Source organism: Acipenser ruthenus, chromosome 27, assembly GCF_902713425.1.
Source record: "Acipenser ruthenus chromosome 27, fAciRut3.2 maternal haplotype, whole genome shotgun sequence".
NCBI lineage: Eukaryota > Metazoa > Chordata > Actinopteri > Acipenseriformes > Acipenseridae > Acipenser > Acipenser ruthenus.
The window spans coordinates 14,482,178-14,496,589 of NC_081215.1; the positions used below are offsets into that span (position 1 = coordinate 14,482,178).

A 14,412-nucleotide genomic window follows, 5' to 3' on the forward strand; every position below is an offset into this window, starting at 1 on the left:
TGACTACAACAGAGACAGGAAGGAACCCTGACTGCAACAGAGACAGGAAGGAACCCTGACTACAACAGAGACAGGAAGGAACCCTGACTACAACAGAGACAGGAAGGAACCCTCACTACAACAGAGAGAGGAAGGAACCCTCACTACAACAGAGACAGGAAGGAACCCTGACTTCAGCAGTGACTTACCTCTTGTTTAGCATCCTCCAGACCTTTCTCCAGCTTCTCCACAGTCAGCTGAAAGGGGCGCTCATCACTGCCACTCATCTGGGAACAGAGAAACCAGCAAACAGAATGACATCTTGTACCAGAAGCAGCGCTGGGTTCGAGAGAGTTCATGTTACTGCCACTTTGGAATACGTGTCTACATGCAGCATGATATGCATACCAGAAAGCCATATTGAGACAGGGCAATCTTCAACATTCCTCAGCTGAGTCTAAGGTCTGTCTGAGCATTCAGCACTGTGTGAAAATATTTAGCAGGACCCAAGCAGTCATTACCTGCCAGGAATACATCAGTCTTTCATGATAAACAAGGTGGAGTTTTATGAATAATAATTCATACCTCATTTTGTACAGTGCTAGATGAGATTTATTCAAAATGATTCCCCCTGGTAGATAATGTTTTTTTAAGGTAAAGTAAAGCGCTCCAGGCTTTCCTATAGTGGGTGCCTGTATAAAGTAAAGCGCTCCAGGCTTTCCTCTAGTGGGGTGCTTGTATAAAGTAAAGCGCTCCAGGCTTTCCTATAGTGGGTGCCTGTATAAAGTAAAGCGCTCCAGGCTTTCCTCTAGTGGGGTGCTTGTATAAAGTAAAGCGCTCCAGGCTTTCCTATAGTGGGTGCTTGTATAAAGTAAAGCGTTCCAGGCTTTCCTCTAGTGGGGTGCTTGTATAAAGTAAAGCGCTCCAGGCTATAGCCTGTACCTGGCTGTCGAGATGCACGTGCACCAGCCTGACGCTGCTGTAGAGAAGGACGTCCCCAGTGATCACTCCGTAGAAGGGGGTGGGGATCAGGATGCCATCTGAAAAAGCAACAGGAAAGTGCACTAAGGAATAGGGCACTACCAGTATGGAGCAAAATCAACTGAAACCATGCAGGTCTACCATTAGGGATGATTTAAAATGGTAAAAATTCTAAACTATAGGTTTCACAGTAATTTTAATTAGATTCACTGCCTCCCTCATCATTACTTTGTTCAACTTTTTGGTAGGTTTTCTGAATCAGCACACTATAGAGCCACCTACTCCCCATCCTCCATGTTTGTTCTGAAGTTCTGGATCAGCAGAAGCAACAGCACTGCACAAAGGGTGAACTCATGTGGCACAGCAGTACAGGGAGAGAGTGCCTACCTTCTGGATCACAGAGAACTGCAGCGAGAGAGGAGAACAGAGATCCACAGCCATTCACCACCAAAACCTGTGGAGTCAGGAGAGAGAACACGGCTGGTACAGAGGCACAGCTCCTGGCAGCCCCCATGTGGCAGGGAGGGGGAACTGCACTCAGCACTGCAGGGGCACCCACTTGGTCAGCACAACAGAATCAATTACAATATTACTGCATTCCAAAACATTTACAAATACTAAACAAATCCCAATACATTCAATGGCAGTCATTTGTCATTGCATGTATTAAGTTTCTTAATATTTCTAAATTCAGCACTATTGAGTGTTTAATAGTTATGGGTTAACGCCAATACATTGAATAACTAAAATGTAAAATCGATAAAAAAAAACATAATTCTATGTAAACCAAATAAATAACTGAATACCTCGATGCTTTGCAGGTAAGCTGGTTAAATTAGGACAGTAGTTCCCAACCTTTTTCAATGTAGGAACCACCTTGGTGTTCAGAATTTTTCCGACTGACCACTTGCCACGCATTTTTTCACAGCATTTTGAAAAGCATTTTTAATGTGTATATCTATAAGTACATGTAGAAAGTAAAGTATTTATATAACTTACCTAACAATGAGATCTCTAGGCTTAAACTGTTGAAAATGAAAAGTATTAAAATTGTGGTTTTAATGTTTTTCTGTTTGTTTGTTTGTTTTAATTTAGTCATTCCAACGAGTTAGGAATACTGAATGCAGTGCGCTACTTTATGCGGAGCAAAACGGCTGGGACAGCCAGATTGCGTGAACGAGTAGTCCACGGACCACAGGTTGGGAACCACTGAACTAGGAAGACACTTTTGCACTGTATCATAATGTTATCTATTACTCCAATGAGAAGAAGATAATATGTAAAAACACAAACTCACATTGTCTGCTTTCAGAGGGGCCGGTGTCTTGCAGTAATAGGTAAGAAACCTGGCGATTTCTTCACGCAGACTGGGGACAAGCACATGTTAATAGTGGCACAGATCAAACTTGCTAACTGGAAAATCTGAATATCTATTAGAAACAAATGTCAGATGAGTCAAGAAAATGTGACTTAAGCCAATGACAAGCACATAAAATGAACAATGCCGATTTTACTGCAGAACTTTGCCAAGTGATTCTGCCTCAACAACATGACTACGTAACCCATTCCATATTCTCAACACTCTCTGTGTGAAAAAAGAGTCTCATTCCCTCTGTCCCAAGTCTCCACTTAATTTCCAAGTGTGTCCTCTGTGCTGTGCTTAAAGTATTAGTTCAGGTTAACTATGTCATTCCTTTAAAATTTTTAAAGACTTCAGTCATGTCCTCCATTTGTCTTTGTTCCAGGAGAAATAGATTCAGTTCTTTCAACCTACCTTCCTAGCGCATTCATTTAAACCCAGGGATTAGTCTGGTTGCTCTTCTTTAGACTCTCTCCAGGGTCACAATGTCTCTTTGGTACTGTGGTGACCAGAACTGGACACAGCACCAAGTGCAGTCTGGCTTTTAAATAAAAATGCTGCTCTTTATAATCTGTTACCATTTCAAACAAAGTGATGCCATAAAGCCACCAATTATTTGAATAAAGTTGGTCTTCTTCACTACTCTGTTGCTCCTGGGGCAGATATTGCAATGGAGATTGTATTTAGACCCCACCCCCAAAAACAAAGTCAGTGACAAATGTATCAATATATTTGTCACTAAAATTCGGTTCAGTATTTTGTGTAATTTTAGAAGTGTTTTACAGATGAAACATCACTAGGTTAACAAAAGAGCAGTGATAGGGTAAGCAAGAAGTATCTGCCACATTTAAACATAAATGTTCGGGAAAAGTTATGAGACATTTCAACAATTAATACAATAATGTGCAAGGGCGTTATTCTATAGCCAGCAGGGTATGTTACTTACAAACTGTGTCCTTTCCAGTCAGGGTACTGCAGCAAAGGAGGGTCGATCTGGAACATGTCAGACTGAGTCAGCTGCAAAAGACAGACAAGCCCGAGTTCACTCCACCATCTGCATGGCACGATGTCTGTAACGCACGCTGTCTGTAATGCACGCTGTCAATGCACGCTGTCAATGCACGCTGTCTGTAATGCACGCTGTCAATGCACGCTGTCTGTAATGCACGCTGTCAATGCACGCTGTCTGTAATGCACGCTGTCAATGCACGCTGTCTGTAATGCACGCTGTCAATGCACGCTGTCTGTAATGCACGCTGTCAATGCACGCTGTCTGTAATGCACGCTGTCAATGCACGCTGTCTGTAATGCACGCTGTCTGCGCGGCACGCTGTACAGCAACGGGATGAAACTGAGGAGTATACATAAACAGCAGTACAGAATTAAATATGCCTTTTTAAAGAGTTTAGTGTGCCAGATTTATCAAGGCCTTTACACCAAACTGCATAAAAAAACTATTATACATATGAAACAATTAAACAAGAAAATTAAAGTTATTGTTTAATGCTTATTTTTGATGTTTTGCCCTAACACGCATTATGCTACAAATCACCCTTTTTTATTTGAAAGCAGCCTGCTTAGAAATGGTGCCCAGCAGTGTAGCTTCTGTCTGAGCCCTGGCTCACATGCTAAATAATTAGACTTCTGCCATTCATTTGAACTGGCTTTTATTTGATGATTATGGAGTACGGTATAAAATGAAACATTTGGCCTCAAACCCATTTGGTTCAGTCCCTGGCCTTTTGGAAAATAGACCCCCTGTGGTTGACCATGTGGTAATTGAGGGAGGTGGAGGGATGTGACTCGATTGAATGAAAAGAGGGGTCAATTTATATGTTTTCTGATTGGCTGAAAAGTGATGTAATGTGTATGTGAGGGCAGTCCTTCCTCCTGCAATGAAGTTAAAAACTTCTATAATGCTTTTTGCTGAATGCTATGTTACGGTTCTGCATCAACAGATTTCTCATGACCAGTAACTGGCGACACACAAATGTTCATTTCAGGATTCCAATGTGTGTTAACACAGTAAAAAACCTCAACAAACCAGCATTCTGTATCATTTTACATCATTTTTCGGTCCCGAACAAATACCAAATCCCGGAACATGTCTATTCTGCCTGAAACAAATGTACACCTGACTGTGCAATCCGGCGCCAAGCCATGTGGTTTTCCTTTTTTACATTTAGAGTGAAGTATGTTGCGTAAATACGCACACGTCCTGCAGTTGTGGCACATCTACAGTCAAATCCTTGTTTACATAATGGCGAAAGTAAATAAAATTGAATAGATACCTTGAATTACAGTTATACCGGGACACTACTACTGTATGTACTTACTAAGTGTTAAAATAGTAATTTATATTTTAGGTACAGTATTAGATTTTGCAATACCTCTGTAATAATCCTGTACAATCTGGCATAATTTTCCTGTCCCAAACGATGCCAGATTTGACAGTTTTTACCATGTAAAACAGTTTTATTTACCTGCCAATTTGGTGAGTAAATAAAATGTATTCTGCATCTCTCTGACAATGTGGTTATCTCAAGAGCCCCACACCTGCGAGACAGCGCCCCCTGCAGTGGGAGGACCTCCACAGCAGCCTACTCACCCGTTTGGAAAGCAGGTCAAAGCACAGTTTGTTTTCACTGGTTCCCAAGTTGATGATGCCCTGAAATGAGGAAAGAGGAGATCATGTTAGTACTGAGCAGAAGAGGTGAAAGTATTCATTATGCATCTCTGTGGCAGGATTGGGGTTACATGCTGGGTAAATATGATGTGTTTTAATTTGGCAGGGATGAGGTTACATGTTAAGAATGTGGCCAGATTCCAATTGATTCATGAATTGTCAATGAGACCAAAAGCAGCTGGGAGGTCATTGCCGGGAGAGTTATTTGAGGGAAAGGTACACATACAGTAGTCCCCCCAAGAAGTGACTTTTCAGGGGATTAATTGCGGTTTGCAATACATGCCTAACCATTTAAGTCGTGCAACCAAATATGACAAAAGGAATATTTTACTCTAGAATAGTAGCTTTCAACTTGGGCAAACTATCTATACATCTTTGGATATTACCCAATCTCAGGAGATTTGTCTAAACTGCCCTCAAAGCTCATTAAGTTATAAAATCAAAGTTTGAAAAAAAAAAAGCTTGACTAGCTCCACTGTACCCGTGTCCTGGAATATTGCCAGCTTTGTGATAACTAACAAGGTGGTGTTTACGTACGCTTGGGTTCTTGTCCTCGTCGTGCTTGTCAGCGTGGTACATGGTGTAGCCCTCCTGCAGTATGGTCTCGAAGTTTCGGATCTGGTTCCCACGGCTCGACAGGTAGGGGCTAGCCCTGGGGGGGTCGCTGCTTGGTCGGGGGTACAGCCCTCCCCTCTCCTCCTCCTCCTCCTCCTCCTCCTCCTGCCTGGCTCTGCCCCTGCGGGAAAGGGGTGGTGGGGAGAGATCGGGCCGCAGTGCGCTCACCATGTGAGTGAAGACACTGAACATGCGGAACTCGTGCTGGCGCTCCATCTCAGCCCTCCGCTGCTCCATCTGGGCTCTACGCTGCTCTGCCTCGGCCTCCCGCTGCAGCCGGCACTCCTCCAGAGCCAGGAAGCGCTCCTCCACAGCACGCTGCGAGCTCAGGAACCGCACCAGGGCCTCGTCCAGTGGCTCCCGTCCACGACCTACCCTCCGACGCTTCCGCAAGCGAGGCAGGGAACCCAGAGACGACCCCCCTCGGAAACCACTGCCTCCCCCAGAACCCCCGGCACCGGCACCCGACGAGCACGCCATGTTCCTCTCACTGAAACCTGTGGCAAACAAGAGGGATTAACTGAGAGAGAACACACACAAAACACGCGCTGAGACACACACACACACACACAAAACACGCGCTGAGACACACACACACAAAACAAACGCCGAGACATACACACACACAAAACACGCGCTAAGACACACACACACAAAACACGTTGAGACACACACAAAACACGCGTTGAGACACACACAGAACACGCGTTGAGACACACACAGAACACGCGTTGAGACACACACACACACAGAACATGCACTGAGACACACACACACACAGAACACACGCTGACACATATACACACACCTAGAACACTCGCTGAGACAAACACACACACACAGAACACGCGCTGAGACACACACACACATACAGAACACGCTCTGAGACACACACACATACACACACACAGAACACACACTGAGACACACACACACAGAACACTGCCCTGAGACCCACATACACGCAGAGCACACATTGAGACACACACACACACACACAGAACACTGCTCTGAGACCCACATACACGCAGAGCACACATTGAGACACACACACACACACACACAGAGAACACTGCTCTGAGACCCACATACACGCAGAGCACACATTGAGACACACACACACACAAAACACACGCCGAGACACACACACACACACAGAACACTGCTCTGAGACCCACATACACGCAGAGCACACACTGAGACACACAGAACACGCGCTGAGACACACACACACACACACACAGAACACGCGCTGAGACACACACACACACACACACACAGAACACGCACTGAGACACACACACACACACACAACACGCACTGAGACACACACACACAAACACAGAACACGCGCCGAGACACACACACACACACACACACACACACACACAGAACACGCGCAGAGACTAGGGATGGGAATTTTAAACGTTTAAAACGTATAAACTGTAAAGAAGTTGTTAAATGTTGAATAATATGCTAGACGTATAACCAGTCACGTGAAAAATTTCACCAAAACGCATATTTTAGTAATTTATCATCATATGTAGTAGTCCATCGCGTATCCGACTGCTGTGCTGCCAAAGTAAGGGCGGATATTATAAAAAGGAAGGGGTTTGGCAATTGCCTCCAAGTAGCTTTTCTAATTGGTGTAACAGAAAGATTGACACTGGGGCAGGTTTTATTCTCGGGCGATCTGGCGCTTCATTGGTGCACTCTGTGTTCATGCAATAGTAGGCGTGGAATGGTATCCAGTCCATGGTGTAATAAAGTTAATGACAAGCGTTTTTTTAACGTTTGTTATATATTTTTAATAAAATGGCATCTCTAAACAAAGGAACGAGGCAAAGCCACATTTGGAAGTATTTTGAGGAACCGGACGAGAAAACCATGGTATGTAAATAATTATGCCAAACAAAATTGCCGTACCACAAAAACACAAGTTCAATGCTTCACCATTTGAAATTAAAACAAACATTCAGAAATAACCATGGATGGAGTTACTGATGGCAGTAAAAAGCAAACATCCATAATAACCTGAATGCTCTAGATGGCAACTGACATTTATTTAGCCTTTACTAAATAAAGGGGATATTTAAAAACAAATAAAACAAATATATTATATATATATATCTATATATTACACACACACACACAGTGGCTCTCAAAAGTATTCACCCCCCTTGGACTTTTCCACATTTTATTGTGTTACAACATGAAATCAAAATGGATTTAATTAGGAATTTTTGCCACTGATCAACACAAAAAAAGTCCATAATGTCAAAGTGAAAAATAAAATCTACAGATTGTTCTAAATTAATTACAAATACAAAACAGAAAATAATTGATTGCATAAGTATTCACCCCCTTGAGTCAATATTTGGTAGAGGCACCTTTGGCAGCAATTACAGCCATGAGTCTATTTGGATAAGTCTCTACCAGCTTTGCACATCTGGACACTGCAATTTTTGCCCATTCTTCTTTGCAAAATTGCTCAAGCTCCGTCAAGTTGGATGGGGACCTTTGGTGAACAGCAATTTTCAACTCTTTCCATATATTCTCAATTGGACTGAGGTCCGGACTTTGACTGGGCCACTCCAGGACATTTACCTTTTTGTTTTTAAGCCACTCCAGTGTGGCTCTGGCTGTATGTTTGGGGTCATTGTCCTGCTGGAAGATGAATCTTCTCCCAAGTCCCAGGTCTCTTGCAGACTTCAGCAGGTTTTCCTCCAGGATTTCTCTGTACTTTGCTGCATCCATTTTGCCCTCTATCTTCACAAGCTTTCCAGGCCCTGACGCAGAGAAGCATCCCCATAGCATGATGCTGCCACCACCATGCTTCACGGTAGGGATGGTGTTCTCAGGATGATGTGCGGTGTGAGGCTTGCGCCAAACATAGCGCTTAGTGTTGAGGCCAAAAAGTTCTATTTTGGTCTCATCAGACCATAGAATCTTCTTCCATTTGGTCTCAGAGTCTCCCATATGCCTTCTGGCAAACTCTAGCCGAGATTTGATGTGAGTTTTTTTCAACAATGGCTTTCTTTTTGCCACTCTCCCATAAAGGCCAGTTTTGTGAAGCACCCGGGCTATTGTTGCCATATGCAGTTTCTCCCAGCTCAGCCATGGAAGACTGTAACTCCTTTAGAGTTGCCATAGGCCTCTTGGTGGCCTCCCTCACTAGTGCCCTTCTCGCCCAGATACTCAGTTTTTGAGGACGGCCTGTTCTAGACAGATTCACAGTTGTGCCATATTCTCTCCATTTCTTAATAATAGACTTTACTGTGCTCCAGGGGATATTCAATGCCTTGGAAATGTTCTTATATCCTACCCCTGATTGGTGCTTTTGAAGAACCTTATTCTGGATTTGCTTTGAATGTTCCTTCGTCTTCATGATGTAGTTTTTGTTAGGAAATGTACTAACCAACTGTGGGACCTCCCAGAGACAGGTGTATTTAACCTGAAATCATGTGAAACACCTTAATTGCACACAGGTGGACTCCATTCAACTAATTATGTGACTTCTAAAGACAACTGGTTGCACCAGAGCTTATTTAGGTGTGTCATAGCAAAGGGGGTGAATACTTATGCAATCAATTATTTTCTGTTTTATATTTATAATTAATTTAGAACAATTTGTAGATTTTATTTTTGACTTTGACATTATGGACTTTTTTGTGTTGATCAGTGGCATTTGATTTCATGTTGTAACACAATAAAATGTGGAAAAGTCCAAGGGGGTGAATACTTTTGAGAGCCACTATATATATATATATATATATATAATTACATGCATGTATTACAGGCAGGACAGTCGCTATAAGATTGTTACCTTTATTAAAAATGTGCATGGATGAACCGATTAATCTATCGTTTAATCTACTAATGCCCATAAATTAACCGACAAAAAATGTGAATCAAGTGACAGCCCTAATTTCAATATATACTGTGGTCAACCTTGGTTCTTGCAAGCAGGGACTTCTCCCAGGCGGAGGTCAGACACGAACCTGGGAACTCTTACACTAAAGCATAGCGCTGATACCGCTGTACAAAACAGCAGGGTTCCCTTGCAGGAGCAGATATCGGGTTTTGTAATGTTAAAACGTTATTTGCTTATTTAGGATTTCTTTGCTTAGAAAATACTAACCAAGGCTGTCGGTATTAAGGATGTCACGGTATTACACTTTGACAGTATAATAACCGTCAAAAAATATACCGTGGTTATCATCATACCACAGTATAATGTCATTTTTTAAACACATTTTTTTTTTTTTAAATGGCTATTTAAAGAAATAGACAGTGGTCAACTAATATTTTTATTAATTAAAAAAAAAAAAAAGTTGTGTTACTTTTAACGGCTCAGTTGTACAGTGGAAAAGAGGCATACGTGGCAAGTCTTCAAGGAAGGAAACTAGGTATTAGGGAAAATAAACTAACTTGAATTCCAAATGGCTCTGGTTTCTGTTGAAGTGCAAAAACTGTAGAATAATTTAACACTGCCACCAGCGGTCCAGATAAGCTGCGCACCTGCCGTTTTTACGAAACACGCACTAGTTACATGCAGAAAAATACACAATTCTGGAGGCAATTTTCAAACTTCCACGAACAACTACATCTCCCAGGATACAATGTCTTCAGTTACTAGGAAACTGTACACAAGTAAAACCAACCAACAAACATTATCCAGTCTGGCTAGCCCTGTTGTCTTTGCAGCCAATCACATCAAGAATAAGACAAATTCAAAGCTACACAGGTTGAAGTGTAAACACCCCAGTCCAGTAGTTGAAAGTAACATTACTGTTAAATTAAAATGTAAGGCTGTAATTAATGCATACCCCATAGGTTAGCATTAAAGTACAGTATTTTTTGAAAGCACTCATTACTTCAAGGTACATTTTACTCACACTGTGTCTAAATTGGAGATTAAATTACTCAATGACCCAAAACCTTATCTGGAGCGCTGCTTCCATTAGCTACTCCATTAGTGTCTTCTGGGTAATAGAATGATGTCAGTCAATAGGGAGAGCAGCTGATTGGTTAGATAATCGCTTTTTAAAAGAAAAATACATCTTTACAATATTTCAAATATATATCACACACCGAATAAAAGCGCACAATTAGGAGATTATATGACATTAATCTGGTAGCTACAACCACTTTAGTGTTTTTATTGCACATCCCCCATGCTTCCCAATGAAAGAGCTTACAGTATACATTTCTATAGACAGGAAATGTATTTTTTAGTCAAGGGGGATTTAAATTGTATGGAGTGAGGCACAGACTGCCAGATATCCATCCCAAGACAATCTTTCTGACTCCTAGCTTCGTGGGAATGAGGTTCTAGGTGCCCTGAGACCAGTAAAGAGGACATAACAAGGCAGTAGGGGGGCTACCCCATACAAATATTTAAGTCTCACTTACGTTTGTCTGAGTGTGAGACCTGAGAGTCACATCTGAGTCTCTGGAATCCCCCTCTGTCCGAATTCTCTAGCTGTATGGGACTTCGGACCTGCCTAGCACAAGCTGCGAGTCCAAAGGCAATACTGAAAACAGCCACTTACACAACAAAACCTCAACCGGCACAGTTTCAAAAAGAGGCTTGGCTGGGGTAGGGAGTGGCTACTAACTCTCCTCCCCCACAGCTGTTGTCCTGGCAATAGTCCTGCAGGCAAGAAGGGGGGCAGGGCCCACTTCCATTTAGGTCCTGCTGAGAAACATATAAAACTGCATCAGTGTGCAAAACAGTAAGTCTAACGGAGGCCACAAATATGTTCTGTATTAGTTCATTGGAATTGATTTCACGGGGAATGACCCTAACATTTCATTTCTTACCCAAGAAAGTTAGTTCAGTGCTGTTGTTTCTGCTCAGAATTATTTACCTCACTTGCAAACTATTCCAGCAAAAATGTCCTTCTTCAGCCTGGGTCTGCTTCAGAAAGAACAGCCAGCCTACACTCCCTTAGCAGAGGAAGCACTTCACTTCAGAAATACAGCTTTTAGGAGCTTTTTAGAAGGCTGAGAAAGACATTAGTAAGTCTAGTAAAAACCTTCAGATTACAAAAAAATGATTTAGTAGATTGTTTTGTGTATTAAATTTGTTTGCTAAAACTATTGGTATATAAACATGAATATCTCTAGGTTATGTTGTACAAACCTTTAGAAACTGAACATCAAAATATTTAAAAAAGAGTGGATTGCCCTAATTGTAACATCACAGTTTTTTAGTTAGTTAGTACTATGCAAAACACACGACAGGATATTAAACAAGAAATCAAATACTGTGAAGCCATAAATATTTGCAAGCCTCTTTTATTATGCGTTTTTTGCTTATGACGAAAAAACGCAAACATTTTTGGCACTAATATCGAATTCCACTAACAATACATAGTTTGTATATTGCAATAGGTCGCCAATATTTTTCTATGGGTGAGATTCGCCAAATATTTCGGTCGGGTTTATGGGTTTACACTATTACAAAAATGTATAACATTTTTTACACACGTGTAGAGATATCTAGCATCAAATAACTTTTCCATATTTGGTTGACCTAAGTGAATATTTTTCTTTTTGGAATCTATCTTGCATTCATTCTCAGATCATACTGTTCCAAAGTACACTGCGTTGCTAAGTAGCGCTGCACTTGATCTAAGGAAAGTAATTCTTTGATCCAGCTGTTAAATATAGTTTTGAACCTATGTTCTTTTCCATGATTATCCCAGGGTAGCAGAATGTCCAAAGTCTTCAGGGCACAGACTACAATCTTTTCAAAAGGGGGTGGGGGGGGAGTGGGGGGCATAGAGACGCCTGTGTGAGCATTATTGTGGGTTATAAATAGGGATGTGCACGACAAATATTTTGACTATCGATAATTCCACAGCTGTTGAGGTCGACTAATCGAATAGTCGCCCCCCCCTCTCGTATTTTGCAAGCAAGTGTTATTCTTTTACCGATATTGTCACAAGCTTTTCCGTTAATTACAATTTCAAATGAACTATAAAGGTTGTGACAATTAAAAAAAAAAAAGTATAATTTTTATTCAATTATTAATTTAATTTTCATTCAATAATAGTTTAGCAATGTGAGCTGCGAGGCAAACGCCTTAACATTAGCATCCTTGTGGCAATAATGTTTTCCGGTCATAACAGCGAAATACAAAATTCATTAGACTATCTAGCTAGCTAATTTATACAATCCACTTAACTAAACGATTTACTTTTCCTACGTTTTCAAACCACACACAACATGCAGACTACCGGTCTACGTTAAATCAGATCGGAAACATACCTGTGCGTTCGAGTTCCAGTGAATAAAAAATAAATAGCCTGTATAGGCAACAGCTTGCTATGTATGTAGCTAGCTTAATAATATTAATAAATAAATGAATGAACAAAAAGGCCTGAGTGGCATTAACGCACTAGCCTTCCATGGAAGCAAAAAAAATCCTAACTAAAACTTTAGGAATAGTTAGGCTAGCAATGTCCATTATTATCATCATGTTCACTTATTCTTGTTTAAAAAAATCAGCATGTCCATCAGGTCCGGCAATACTGCAGCAGACGGTGCTCAGGCAGAGTTGTTTGTTTTTGTTTCAACTTCAGAGCCTCAGTGGCTATTGCACTGTGATGAAAATGCGACACAAGACGGCTGGCCGCACCGACTACATTATGTATAGCACCAAGTTTAAAGCCATCGTTGAAGGCGAGCTGCAAAGTGTGTGCAAAGCACAAATTCGAGCCCCATTCAACAAACTCCGAAGATGATGTTGCTGGCATTGTCGTGAACACAGGCAGTGATTTCCCCCCCTAGTTAAACCCGAATGGTCTACAGCGGTGTTCAACACATTTGCGAGATTCTCTGCTGTATGCCTCTCTGGCGTGGCGCGAGTCTGTAGAACTACGCTTTTCATTTCCCAATCCTCAATGAAATGACAGGTTATTATGACGTACGACTCGGTATTCAGTGCAGTCCACGCATCTGTAGTAATCACCACCTTCTCAGCCTTTGACAAGTTTCTGCGGACAGACGCTGCGGAATCGGCATGCATTTTTTTCGAGTCTAGGGGTAACTGTTTTAGTGCAGGATTTTTCGTGCATGGATTGTGTATTCAGGTTCCACAAATTTCATCAACTCCCGAAATCCCTCACCTTCAACAAAACGTATGGGAAGCATGTCCTTTGCCACCATATTAGCAATAAATAAGGGCTGATGTTTTTCAGCACGTACGACGTTGTCACACTGACGAGGCCTCACCGCAAAGGATGCAATGGCGGTTTGTTGCGGTCCTCTTTTCTTTTCTGTCGTTGCTAGCGTCACAGAACGGTGTTTGTCTTTTAGGTGGGTTAACATACCAGTTGTAGATTTGTGGTAGTTTAATTGCACTGCACATATTTTACACTTAACAGTGTTTTCATTTACTTTGTCAGAGTATTTCCATGCTGAACTTTTCTGTGAGTAAGCCATCGTTAGCCGAGGTACGTTCTAGTTTAGCCAATCACAGACAAGAAATAACAAATCCCACCCTCCAGTCAATCTTCATTACCGCTACATAGAGAGCCAATCAGCAGTACAGCCTTTAAAATAAAATCAATATATACATTTTTTTTTTTTTTTTTAGCTTTCGAATGTTGGATTCACTTGTCGATAGGTGCCATCGTTATCGAATAGTCGAATGTTCGACTATTCGGTCTCACCCCTAGTTATAAAGAGGATATTTTAGACATAGCACGGTTTTAAAATCAAACATTTATTTCTTTATTTGTTTATTGGAAACATTTTAAATATGCCTCGCTTTGAGTGA

The 14,412-nt window shown here is 41.6% G+C and overlaps 1 protein-coding gene across 4 annotated transcripts in view; it reads right to left on the reverse strand.

Annotated features, from left to right (window-relative positions):
* accs (1-aminocyclopropane-1-carboxylate synthase homolog (Arabidopsis)(non-functional)) overlaps positions 1-14,412 on the reverse strand; it is a 36,708-nt gene that overhangs the window by 10,712 nt on the left and 11,584 nt on the right. For 3 of the 4 annotated variants that reach the window (XM_059001910.1, XM_034905055.2, XM_034905056.2), the window contains exons 2-8: positions 5,544-6,118; positions 4,929-4,988; positions 3,267-3,337; positions 2,258-2,327; positions 1,348-1,414; positions 922-1,019; positions 189-266 (exon numbers count right to left, since the gene is read on the reverse strand). In XM_059001910.1, coding sequence (XP_058857893.1) covers positions 189-266; positions 922-1,019; positions 1,348-1,414; positions 2,258-2,327; positions 3,267-3,337; positions 4,929-4,988; positions 5,544-6,118 — 1,019 coding nt within the window. Of the gene's footprint in view, positions 1-188; positions 267-921; positions 1,020-1,347; positions 1,415-2,257; positions 2,328-3,266; positions 3,338-4,928; positions 4,989-5,543; positions 6,119-11,036; positions 11,169-14,412 lie in introns of those variants that run through there. The other variant, XM_034905057.2, reaches the window with a different exon arrangement.